At 43.4% G+C, this 12,983-nt stretch overlaps 1 protein-coding gene across 6 annotated transcripts in view; it reads right to left on the bottom strand.

Annotated features, from left to right (window-relative positions):
- kdm4c (lysine (K)-specific demethylase 4C) overlaps positions 1 to 8,947 on the bottom strand; it is a 43,001-nt gene extending 34,054 nt beyond the window's left edge. For 3 of the 6 annotated variants that reach the window (XM_036136864.1, XM_036136865.1, XM_036136863.1), the window contains exons 1-5: positions 8,685 to 8,947; positions 5,431 to 5,597; positions 4,803 to 4,978; positions 3,570 to 3,684; positions 1,702 to 1,895 (exon numbers count right to left, since the gene is read on the bottom strand). In XM_036136864.1, the coding sequence (XP_035992757.1) occupies positions 1,702 to 1,895; positions 3,570 to 3,684; positions 4,803 to 4,978; positions 5,431 to 5,574 (629 nt within the window). In that variant the 5' untranslated portion in view covers positions 5,575 to 5,597; positions 8,685 to 8,947. The remainder of the gene's footprint in view (positions 1 to 1,701; positions 1,896 to 3,569; positions 3,685 to 4,802; positions 4,979 to 5,430; positions 5,598 to 8,684) is intronic. The other 3 variants (XM_036136860.1, XM_036136862.1, XM_036136861.1) reach the window with 2 other exon arrangements.
- Positions 8,948 to 12,983: the final 4,036 nt, after the last annotated feature.

Raw genomic sequence — 12,983 nt, 5'->3', positions numbered from 1 at the left:
TCTCTTTTTTTCTTCCTCAGGTGTGTGGTCAATGCTAGTGTGCGTCCTCTGCTTCCTGTCTATTGCACCCAAGCATAACGTTGAATTCTGACAAAATTACACTTCGCATGGCCTAGTTCAGGGGTCGGCAACCTTTACCACTCAGAGAGCCATTTTAGACCCGTTTCACAGAGTAAAGAAAACACTAGGAGCCACAAAACCCTTATTTTAAATGAAATAACGTTGCATATTAGAGGGTTTTTTTTTTTTGCCTTTGTGTTATGTATAAACAAACTATACTGTGTTACACTTATGAAATCAATGAACGGCTGCAGAGAAAATTAAATAACATTTCTGCAATGCAACACAACATATTTAACTGACGTGGGGTTGAAGGTTAAGGAAAATACTCGATGTCTATTTGAGTCCTTGTAGTAGTGAAAACATTTTTTTAAATTATCCACTGGCAGCAAACAAAAATGCCGTCCTCTATCTGCGTGCCGTCGTCCTTTTACTGACGCCGTGCAGTCAGCCGTCAAGCTGAATAATAAAATGTCTATTTCACTGAACAATGAAAAAATATTGCAAATATTGTGGGCCGTGTCAGAGGGATCAAATACCCCGTTTACAATACTCCTTTTTTAACCATGCTGAGAACGGTCCGAGCTCGGTAACCGAGATAACTATTGAGTGTAAATTGAACGCAAACTGAACTGAACCGAGCCAGACACAACCAGACCGTGCTACATCTAGACCAGTCCAATAGGTGGGTTCGGCTCGGTTTTTCAGTAGCTCGGTTCTCTTATAACAGAGAGCGCATGAGCAGACTGCGTCATCTCCTTACAGCCAGCTGACATTTCAGACATTTATAAAAATACTAGCTTCCCTACCGTGACACGATTTCCAGTGATGATTCTGCTTAGCAGTGTGATGAACCTCAGCGTCTGTCGTTGTTTCCTGCGTCTGTAAATCCTTATTAGACGTTCGTTTGTCTTATCCACTTCCCAAAAGCCGACTCTATCAAATAAATTCACCAATAGTTGCCGTCTTCTCCTGACTCTCCGCAAACAACAAAATATAACCAAACATAACATCCTGAATGTTATGGGCGCCGCCATTTTTATTTGCTTGATTTCCTCCTTCAAGCCTAGAGAGCAGTAGTACCGTAGATCGTCACTAGGAGGCGAGGAACCAAGGAACCGAGATAGCGTGATGTGTAAACGGTGGTCAGAACCAAGCTCGGCTTGGTTAACTGATCCAAGCTCGGACCGAGCTCGGCATGGATCGGTTTAACAAGGGTAGTGGAAATGGGGCTAATGAGCCGCGGGTTGCCGGCCCCTGGCTCAGTTAATTCTGGTCAAACCAGTAGATTGGAAAAAGGCCTAATTCGGGTTTTCTTTTCCGCGACATTTTAAAAGGTTCGCTCAAACTTTGCACGACAATTGGATGAAAACGTAGCTAATCCCTGCATAGTGAAATCACAATGTGTCTGCGACATGAACAGGAGTTTTTCCAGCAATATGAAACTTTTTAGATGACGTTTAATCAGGCCAAAGCTATTTTCCTCAGATATCTGACAACAAGAAAGCGTTACCACCTATTTGATGACGTGAATCGGATATAGACCCCGCTGTTGTCTGGATTTTGGGCCACCTTGTTGAATATCTGCCCCTTCATGGGCTCACCCTCATACTGAACTTCCTGTCCTACACACATACTCACCATGATTTGGGCTCTCCAAAGTGAAGGTAGTTGATGCTATACAGATCCATGTCCTCGGTGTGCCAGGAGAAGGTGGTCTTCCACATGCCAAAGTAGAGATAGGGAGTGTTGACCCCCTGTATGGATACGCCACAGTCCTCCTCGATAACATCCAGGATGGAGTTCAGGTGTCCGATGTTCCACTCTTCCACGTCCTAGAAAACCGGGAACAGGGGTGTGAGCCTGGGCTGCAGCCTGCGGCCGAGCGTGACAGAAGACATCACTTACAAACCACCTACATAACGCAGGATGTACCCGTAGACGTCCCAGATGGCGCTTTAATAAGCGGCTGGGATACTGTGCCCCAATGTTCTCAGAATGAATCTAAGTAACCAGAGATCAAATCAAGCAGACCAGTAAAACACGATCAACCTGCCTCCTGGTAAATGACCGTGATGAAGCACTGAATCCCCCTGAGGCGTCCCACGTCTTGTCACGTTATAACCACAAGCTGCCATGCAGTTTAAAGGAATTATATGTGGCATGCCAACACAAAGCAGCACACAACTCACGGTTGTGGAAGCAAAATATTATTCTTATTTTTTCATTACAGTTTTACTAACAAATCTGTGAGGTGTGGCAAAGCATTTGTGTTTGCTGCAATCCCAGCTTTGAGTCCTCTGGGCTGTGTTTCTACCGGCTTCATACAGCCAGAGGCTTCAAACCTTTGTTCACACGTTAAGGGCTATGGTCCTGCTGGAAGGTGAACCCCCCACCCAGTCGCGAGTCGTTTGAAGGCATGAAGCTGCTGCCGCCACCGTGTTTCATTGTGGGAATGGCCTTTTCACCATGATCTGCAAGTGATGGTTTTGTGCCACACAACATCCAAAAACTCTGCTTTAAACTTTATCCCTTGCTTCCCTGAAGCGATTCCGTTCACTCACTAACGTTCTGTAGCAGGGCTGTGCAGCATTCACAGAACATCTGGGATCAGGCTGAGAGAAACACACACGCAGGCGGAGGCCTATTTAGGTGATTTCTTTAGAGCCATCACAGTAAACGCGTGCCAACCTGTTAGGATTTTTCTATATAAAAGAGCTTTTAAAGTTACTTTTCTGTTGGTCTGCTTCATAAAAACCCCAGTTTGCGATCGTAATGAGACAAAACATGAAAAAGGTCTGAATACTTATGCAAGGAACAGAATGTCTGGGGTCACACTGCAAAAACGGAACTTAAAATAAGTAAAATGTTCTTAAAATTAATGCATTTGTCCTTGATTTGAGCAGGTAAATAAGGTAATTTGCCAATGGAATAAGATTTTTGCACTTAAAATAGGAACAACTCATCTCCATCATCTTATTTCAAGTGCAAGATGTCTAATTATCTTATATTAGGGGTCAAAATACTAATTCCATTGGCAAATAATCTTATTTACTTCCTCAAATCAAGTACAAATACACTAACTTTAAGAACATTTTACTTATTTTTAGATGTGTTTTTGCAGTGCAGGATCCAGGGAAGGTTTTCTTTTACAGCCACAGAGCAGGAACCACTTCCTACAGCGACGGAAACTTTGAGCAAACTCCATCGCAGGCCTAAACACTCCATTTGTTAAATGCAAGAGGCTTTGTTGTCCGTCACGTGTCCAACTTAAGGCTTGCACTGACTTCATGTCCGCATCACATCTTAGAAATGAGCGATCACACGTGTTTTTTGGCCTCTATTAAGAAAAAAAACATTCCAAGAGTTGTACACTCTGCACTGCTTTGACTGAATCACATTCAGGGGTCCTAATAGGACACTACAGACGCTCCCAGCTACAGACGCTGTACTTAGGCCGCACAGGCAGAGCATATGACTGACCGTTGGGGGTGGGCGGGGCAACCTACCTCATCATAGAGGCTGCCACTGACATCTGCCCCATATATGGGCGAGACAAAGGTAAGGTTCTTCCAGTATTTCCTCTCCAGGTCTTCATAATTCAGGTAGCGAGGTGTACAGTACCTTTAAGGACAAAAAGAAAAGAAAGTCGACTTTATTACATAAAAAAAAAATCAAAATCCGTAAATCTGGACTAAAACCCTTTTGTTTTGTTTTGTAAAATATGAATATTTTACATCATTGAACTAGTAACCTAATGTGGCTATTAAGCTGCATGTGTCTCTCCGTTTCTTGGATTTGAAATTGAATTATCTTTAAAGACTGGTTCACATGGCAGGATTTTTTTTGCCAGATTTTTGCCCCGATCTGCCCTTCCGAGAGGCGCCGACTATCCACGTGGCTCTTAAGATAATCTTGAGAGATAATCAAGCCGTGTGTGGCGTGTTAAGAGCGATCGGGTCCATTCAGTGGAACATCAGGACCGCTCCAAACTCAAATCGGGGACATTGAACACGTTGGATTGTCTTGCCACGATATCCTAGCGTGTGTGGTGACCACCGAGGACAAACGAGCCTGCTGAAAGTGACGTGTAGCCAATCAGAAAGCAAGATGATGGAAACCCAGAAAAAAACAGCTCGCCTCCATTTCTTAGCCCAGCTAATCGCGTTGTCTCCACTCCTTCGCCATCGTTCTTCCTCATCGTCCAGATTTGTTTCCTCTGAACTTGATCAAGAGATGTTTGCAACACTTCCCGCCTGATATTTGAACGATCCTAAATTAAATCTGTTTGCGTGTGGTCTTTCTATCGTCACGTGTGGCTTTGAAAAATCGGCGGGCTATTTTAAAACCTCGCCTTGTGAACCAGCTCTAAGAGTCAAAGTCAAAGAAATTGTCTTAACAATTGTTGGCTTTAATTGCGCGAAAACCAAGCGACTGAAAAGACAAACGTAGACTAAGCTTTGCGTGACATTTGACTTATTTTAAAGGCACTTTACGATGCCCCGCGATGTCTCTTTAAGACAGATCACTCTTGGAAATCAGACCTCGTGTCTCAATAAGATTTACCCAAGTGAAGGAGAAAAAAAAAAAAAAAAAAGTTCAATGTATTCAGTGAGAAAAACATTGGTTTTAAGTATTTTTCGGTCAAGCAGCAAAAAAAAAAAAAAAACAACACCTGTTTGTGGAAGACTAAGACATACGGTTTCATGACTAACACTGAACAGGAGACGGGGGACACTCACATGTCACTGTTTGCTAAGCGCCTGAACTCCTGCACGCTAAGAGGCTTCTTCTGGATGTTGTACTGGGTGAAGAGCCCCGACTGGCCCGCCACCATCTGCTGGATGGGAGCGTCGATCATTAAGTCGTCGATGTCGTCGTAGGTACGACGGGGCTTCCAGCCTTTAGGAGGGATGACCTGTGGATGGAAATAAAAAGCAGAGACGTGTTGCTGAAAATAACACAGGAACTTTGTTTCAGGGTTAGTGGTAGCCGAGTGGTAGAAGCATTACGCTTTGGGTTCGAATCCCACAGACTGCTACTCTGGGTCCCTAAGCAAGACCCTCAGCCCCAGAATGCTCCCTGGGTGCCGCACAATGGCATCCCCCTGGCCCCCCCGAGGGATGAGTTAAATGCAGAGGACATGTTTCACTGGAATGTATGTAGCAATGACCAATAAAGACCATGATGATCGTCATAGCAAAACAGAAACAATGTGACGGCACTCGGCTCTCCTTAAAATGCCCCCCCCCCCAGATTCTTCTGCTTGAATAGATTGAGAAAACGCTGACGCATCAATAGAGGAAGCATTGATGTATACATCTCGAACCCGTGGTATGAAGGAAAAAGAAATAAAAAGTGTCTACCTACCTTAGCCAAGCCAGCGCGGTGTGCACCCTGAGACTCCATGTACACCAGGTACTGGTTGAAGTCTTTGAATTCTTCCATGGTGGGCCTGAAGGTCATGATCTTGCAGGTGGGGTTCGCAGGGCCGGACACCTCTGCTCCCGCCATCCTGCCTCCTCAGCGGCTAGAATCTGAGAGGGGAAAAGAAATGCTTGTAAAACCTCTGAGTACCAGGCGTTGCTCAGATCCAGGCCTGCGTTGGTCTTTGCTGCTAGCCAGAACCGTTCTAGGAGGAGATCTGATCCATTCTAAGAAAAATCTTCTGAAAGAACGATAATCCATCCTTAAAATGATGAATATAGTTTACTTCTCTTATTGCTGTCATTAATGACGTTGTCGTTTTGGCTGCTCCCTTATTCGGGGCTCGCCACAGCAAGTCATCATTTTTTCTGTAGTTGGCCCTAAACTTTGGAATGCTTTGCCCCTCCATGTACGGACTGCCTCTACGGTGGAGTGTTATAAGTCTCGTCTTAAGACCCACTTTTACTCTTTGGCTTTTAACGCTGCTTAGTTGTGTGGTCCTTTGTGTCTTTGTTTTTTTTGGGGTTTTTTTTATGTACAGCACATTGGAAACTTTGTCTGTTGTTAAATGTGCTATATAAATAAAGTGGATTGGATTGGATCACAACTTGCACACCGATTTGCCCGAAGTTTTTTTTAATCTCAAGACTAAAAAAAAATAAATTTTCAAACAGCATGAAAACAATTTTTAAAGGTTTGCATGTGTGTATGTGGAATTAAATGGGTTGTATAAACCCAACTAGGTTTTCTTTGAATATTTTACAGCTACCAACTTGATATAAACAGCGTATAATATAATTTTACTTTTTTTTATAGTTTCTAATACGTTTGAATTTCAGTTAATTCTGCATTTTAAGCAGTTTTTTTAAGAAGACATATCTTGTTTTAGTTCCACATTAAAATCATTTTGTTGTGGTCTATATAAAGGGGAACTGCAACGCTTTGGTCTGGATTCCTCCTTAATTTACCTCTACGTTTCCCCTTTTTACCCGTTCTGAGGTTTCTCTGAGTGTAACTCGTTTTGGTCTCTCTAATCTAAAGGAGGCACCTCACCGCCACTTCCCTCCGGGTCACAAAGCGCTCCGTATGCTGGGGGACGGTGTAGTGAACAACTCATGACTTATCCACTTGTAGCTTCAGCTTGAACTATAAAATTGTTCCAACATATAAAACTTGTAGATTTGAGACAGCGATGGAGCTGGAAGTCTATGGCTGCATCCCAAATGTTCTAATTATAGCTCCTGTTCCTTGACCTTTCACGGGGTCAACAGTAAGAACACCATCCCAGGTAGGAAAGGAGCTTCGGCCTGCTGTGCCGAATTCAGACAGCCTTTAACTCGTACTTCATTATAAGACAGAAGCACACATGGAGGATTCTAGTCAGATCCGGGCCTATCAGCCTTCTGAAAAAAAAACTACAACGTGTGCACTCTGTCCTCTCCGGACATTTTCATTGATTTCCATGGGGTGGGCTGTGCTTATATACCACGTCACGCAAAGGATTTTGGGATAACTTATAGCTGGTAAGGGACATTGCAAGCTCCCTATGCTAAATGAGCTATGACAGGAAGCAAACAGGCTCCTTTTCCTACCTCCCTCTTTACTGACTGCACTTTTTGGACAGCACTTATGACGAACACTACATTTCTGCTTTGGCTGAAGGGTCCTTACCAATCTGACCCTTTCAGACTCAGCCCATGACCTTGTTTAGCAGCTCCACCATATATACAGAAATGTAATTTTTTTTAAAAGACAACATAATAGAAAACAGAGAAAACTGAACAGCTTGAAAAAAAGATATATGACCAAAGAAGAATAGAAAGCTATCGCAGCACCTGGTCAGACCACATTCAACTTTTCTACGTACCTATAGACTCCTAAAATTTTTAGATTTAAGGGCTAAAAAAAAATGACATGTCCCCTTTAAGGTTTCTATTGAATCAAGCCACATCAGATCACCACCAGTCGTCTCTTACTCGTGCATCTTTGATTAATAATTTACCTCTGTGAGCAAATATTTATTTTTTACCCCTGCAATACACTGACTGGAGTTACTGGTACAAAATAAATATGGGGTGGCTGCGATGGGAAAGCAGATATACGACATGAACACTAGATGGCGGTAGAGTTTCAACAAGTGTTGTTTTGGTTATTTGAACCTGCAGCTGCCCCTCGCACGGTTTTTGTCCCATCCACCCATCCCAGCTCCACTCCCAACTTTACGCTGCCAGTACACAAAGGATCACATTGCCTCATGTCAATTCACATTTCCTCCCCCCCCCTCTCTTTTTGTCCCCCTTTTCTCGACGCCGCTTCTGTGCACTTTCCCCATTACGCGCTAGCATTTAGTTAGCAGCTGTACGCCGATAATCCTTGAAAATCAACGAAAGCAAAAAAGTAGCTGGCTAAAAACAAAAACTACAGTTAAAAGTCCGAGACTTTCAGACGAGCTCTTTAAAATCCCGCACAGCCTCCCGAAACAGATCTGGATATTCTCCAGGGGAAATCCAATCCGCGCCGAGCTGCACTTTTGACTATTAATACCCCTGCGCGTGCAACTCTGCTCATCTTTGTTGTCTGCCAGCGCAGCTAGCCAGCTAGCCTACGCTGTGTTGTGATGCCGAGTAATGGCTGCACAAACGGCGCCGCTCGCCAAATCCGCCGACCAGCTGGCGTTAAAACGAAAACACTCAATGGGCTTCCGAGATGTGCACTCAAAACACTCGCCGTGCTGGTATTCACCTTTATAGCGGGGGAAGGGGAAGTATAAATAACTACTAAGCCGACCTAGCTATCACGTTAGCTAACTTGTTACAGCTGAATGGGGGGTTTAAATGCCCCTCGCAAGGTGGCTCCGCGCACAGGCCCGTAGCTGCCTCCTTTTAGGGCTTCTTGTGGTCGAAATGGTTCATGCTGGGGTTTGTGGGCCGACGCGTTCGTCAATGACTTGCAGACTCGCCCGTAAAGCGAACAAAAACGAGGACGCGGACGCTCGCGGCTCACACACGGGTCGCTCGTCAACTCCAGCGCTCGGCAGCGCTCGCGGGGCATTAGCCGCTGCTAGCTTCGAGCTTTCTGCACAAGAGTCACGAAACGCCAGCCGCTGCCCGGGCATGAAATAAGAAGCCGGACCCCACGCACGGCTCTCCCCGCGGCAGGAGCAGCGTTGGCTTTCCCCCCACCGCCACATTTGTTACCTTGGAGTGGAGAGACGGAGTCGTGTTGTTGTTTATCTCCTTCCTTGTTCGCCCAGCTGATTCACATGACAGCTGCTGCTGCGTGCGGCGAGGAAGAGGCGACGCGCTCTGCGCTGCTGCCGCTGCTGCCACGGTCACGGCCGTGGCGGAGTAGCCCCATCCACGCACTTTGAGATCTGCGGATCAGCTGCAGGAGCGAGAAGGCTGGAAGGCTTCGTGGACGACAACATGCACTACTTTATGCACACAGGCCCCGTGGAAATACGCTCTGTGCCTGTGGCGAGTTTTGCATGAATTGCGCTGTGGACGGGAAACTCTCTAGATGCTCCCCCCACTACTCTGACAAAGATGGCCTGCAATAAAAAAAAAAAAATGTAACTTATCAGAGACATTAAGAACTAAATTATCTGGAACTAAATTAAGAACTAAATTGCTGGATATTTCGGCCAAGAAAGTATTGAAAACGCACAAAAAGAGCTTGAACCTCAAACTGTGTTTCAAAGAATTTGACTTCTTTGTATTGGGATCCAGTCGAGGCCTGGCCAGTTTCTATACTCAGGTCCAATATTTGAAGTAGAGATTGTCAAATTAAACTCCTTAAACACTAATACAGCCCCAAACACCTACTTTAGCATCATCAGTCATCTTTGAGTATATTATGATATTTTCTCACAGCGCTAACATGGGTTCACATCACAGGGGCCAAGTGGTGGGTTTCTTTTAATGAGCCTGTATTCCTCCTTTAATTAATTGGAGATTTTTTTTTTTTTTACTGTGCCAAAACTGTAAGAAAGCCTTGCACATCAGAAACAAAGGATTATGGTTAGGTTTACAATGAAATTATGGACGGTTTGAACATTTTGCACATTACTGCATCTGTGGTGGAGTGGGGACCTGTCTAGGGTGTACCCTGCCTCTCGCCCCAAAGATATAGACCAATTCACGCGTGACGTCACGAGCCGGAGATAGCTCTCCAGCTAACCCCCCACATGGATGGGCATAGATGGGTACAGACAATGGATGACTGAAAGGATGGAGCTACCAGTTATTCAGGAAACGTTGGTGTTCACCGTATTTACAATGTAATGCAATGCAAATTGGCTGTAATATATACAAACAGTCAAAAAGACTGTAGCGCAACATGTTACTCTTTGCTCCTAACATGGATATTTCACTGATGGACCTACAGAGAATGAAGCGAGGACGGTAAATCTATAGAACAAGTACTGTTGGCTGTTTTCCACGTTGCCTCAGTTTACTGTCCTCCGCTGACGGGTGGGGTCGAGCGATTTGTTCAAATTGTTTGCTGCTGTACTCCATGTGCTTCAAAGTTCGACACGTTGTGTTCAGAAATGGTTTGCAGCACCCTTTTGTAACGGGTGCTCGTTTCAGTACTGTTGCCTTTGTATTACCTGCCAATCCTCCTCTGACCTCTGAACACAACCATGCGCACGACCGTTGCTCATTGGAGGATTTCTCTTTTTCAAATCATTATCTGTAAACCAAAGAGATGGATGTGCATGAAAATTCCAGTCGATCAGCTCCTCCTGAAATACCGAGAAAAGTCTGAATGGCACCAACAACCACTGCACCTTCAAAGTCGATCCCCTTTCTAACCCCATTCTGGTGCTTGGTTTGAACTTTAGCAAGTCCTCTTCACTGTATCTACCTACCTAACTGCGTGGCTTCACTGATTGACTGACACACTGCTCATTTTTGCTATCAGCAAAGAAATACAAGCTAATTTGCCCACACACCCATGTTCTAATATCCACACCTAAAAAAAAGTAGGATTTGCTGGAACATTGTACAAAATGACCTAGTTCATACAAGCTGCTGACCACACCATGCTTGGCAACGCTGATCATTGTTGTCAACCAGTAACATTCCCCGCAAACTAATCATTTGGTTTATTGTATCATTGATTACTGCATGCGTTGTTTTCATTCCTTTAATAGGCATTGTCAATGCTAATTTTTGTTGTGAAAAGTCCTTTTTTTGGGATAATTTCAGAGTAAAAGGTATGAAAAAATGTAAACAGGTTTTTAAACTTTTCTTGTGGAATTATTGGGTTTACTAAACAGGATTAAATATTGTGTGCGTGCTAAAGATTTAATCACTCACAAACAACCAGAAATGCAAATAAGTTTTATCACAGCAGCTGTTACCAAGTTTTAAGCACATGGCGGCCATATTGGAAGAGAAGAGTATGGAAGTCCCAAAGTGCCACAGTTTAATGCATAAAACAATCATTAATTAATTGCTAAAATGTGTCCAAACCGATAAAACATACATGGAAATGTTGTTTATTATTCAGTAAATTAATTATTTTGTTGATAAAAATATCTATTTCATTTACTGTGTACAAGGCTCAATTTTATGTGGGGACTCCGGAAACAGCAGAGCAGTACAGGATGGCCAGAGGGATGGCAGCTCCAGAGTTTGCAGAGCCAAAAACCTGGGTGTGGGAGGAATTTGGACAGGACACACAGAAGAATGTCTGGTTGGCTTTATAAAAAGTTCTGGCCGGAGGTTTGAGAATTCAGAAAAGGAAACCAGGGCCCAGCTGAAACTAATTAGAACAGAGGAGCTGTAGTGGAGTGTAGTGAATCTTACAGAAATAACACAAAATGTACAGACTGAATTTAAGCCCAGTAAAGATGAAATTTAAACCTAATCCACAAATTAAATAAAATGGCTGGAACTAGAGAATGTAAACAAACAAACAAAAAAATAAACTAAATAGACACAAAAACTCAAACACCTCGTGACACATTCCAAGTGTCCATGTCCTTCAGAGGTGCAGAAATCAGAGGACGGCAGGTCCAACACAGTGGCAGAGGTCGCCAAGGCAATTGAAATGCTTCTTTGGATCAGGGAGAGGAGAACCGTCATCCTATGATGCTGTAGAATGTCATGTGGAGGACTGGAACATCTAGTACATCTGCCTGTCTCATCATCTGGTCACATGCCTGCTTCTGCCATTATCACTTGGTCAAGTCTGCCTTTGTCTACGTCATCTTCCTGTCTCAGCCAAGGTCACCTGTTCAACCTGTCTGAGCTGCCGTTCCTGCCTGCCTGTCATCTACATTCTCTTCAATAAGTCTTTTTAAAAAAGAAACTAACTCGGGTTCCCAGTGTAGAAGCATTACCTTTCTATGGCCTAACCCTGACCCTAGACCTATCCCTACCCTTTACAGGTTTACACCTAACCCTAACCTAAACCTAATTGACACCATAGTGGTAAACCTAACCTCTAGCCCAGAATAAAAGTGAGGACCCACAAAAAGTCCTCACTTTACATCAAAGTTCTCACTTTACTAGTACAATGAGCAGAAAGTGTTCTTGCTCAGCAGCAGGGACAAGAACACACACACAAAATACTTGCTCAGGCAAAAAGAAACTGCATTATTAGTTCAGTCTGATCTGTGATCCAGATATTTAGTCTGGTAGAATATTTTACCCTTAAAAATATTCAAGTATTATTTGTTTGTATTATTGCATATACAATAATACAAACATTATTAGTATTATTAGTTGTTTTTTTCATTTTTATTTATGATGATTTCTTTACGTTTCTATTCTACCATTTTTCACTGATTTGTTTAGAATTAATGCCACACAGCAATGCTTAATGGCAGCAGGGCACAAAAAACACTGACCACTGAAGGTGGAGCTAAAAAGCAACAATAATGCCAGAACGGTGTAGGAGCCAGACAGCTTCATTATTGTGGCTTTGTCAGCATTGATGCGGGCGCTGCGCTACACCGATGAGAAGAAGAAAGAACTTAGCCAAATTGTGAAAGTTCTCATTGGCAAGTGAATTTCTCCAATGTGAGATCAATATAGCCTATCTTATCTTATCATATCAATTCAAGCTTTAGTTTTCATTCCTACCCTCACCTATGATCATGAAATAGGTAACCCAAAGAATAAAATCCTGGTGACAAACATCGTATTGAGAGAAGACCATTGGGCGGACCCAGAACATGCTGGAGGGGCTACATATATCACTTCTGGTCTTAAAAACACATTGGGATTCCCCAGAATGAGCTGCAGAGTGTTGCTGGGGAGAGAAATGTATGGGTTATTTCCCCCGTGGGTCTGTTACCTCTCCCCCTGAGTCCTGATTTGAGATAAATGGAAGACAACGGAAGACAGTGGTTACATATTTGGATGGATGAATGATTTAAATTACTATGTAATTCATGGCAGCACAGTCAGGATCTAAAAAGAAAAAACTTAACTTGTTTAGTGTGGTTAATTTTTTTATATAATTTTTTATTAGTTATTTAGTAT

Source organism: Fundulus heteroclitus, chromosome 5, assembly GCF_011125445.2.
Source record: "Fundulus heteroclitus isolate FHET01 chromosome 5, MU-UCD_Fhet_4.1, whole genome shotgun sequence".
Lineage (NCBI taxonomy): Eukaryota > Metazoa > Chordata > Actinopteri > Cyprinodontiformes > Fundulidae > Fundulus > Fundulus heteroclitus.
The sequence above is the reverse complement of the archived record's forward strand: the minus strand, read 5'-3'. Positions and strand labels throughout refer to the sequence as shown.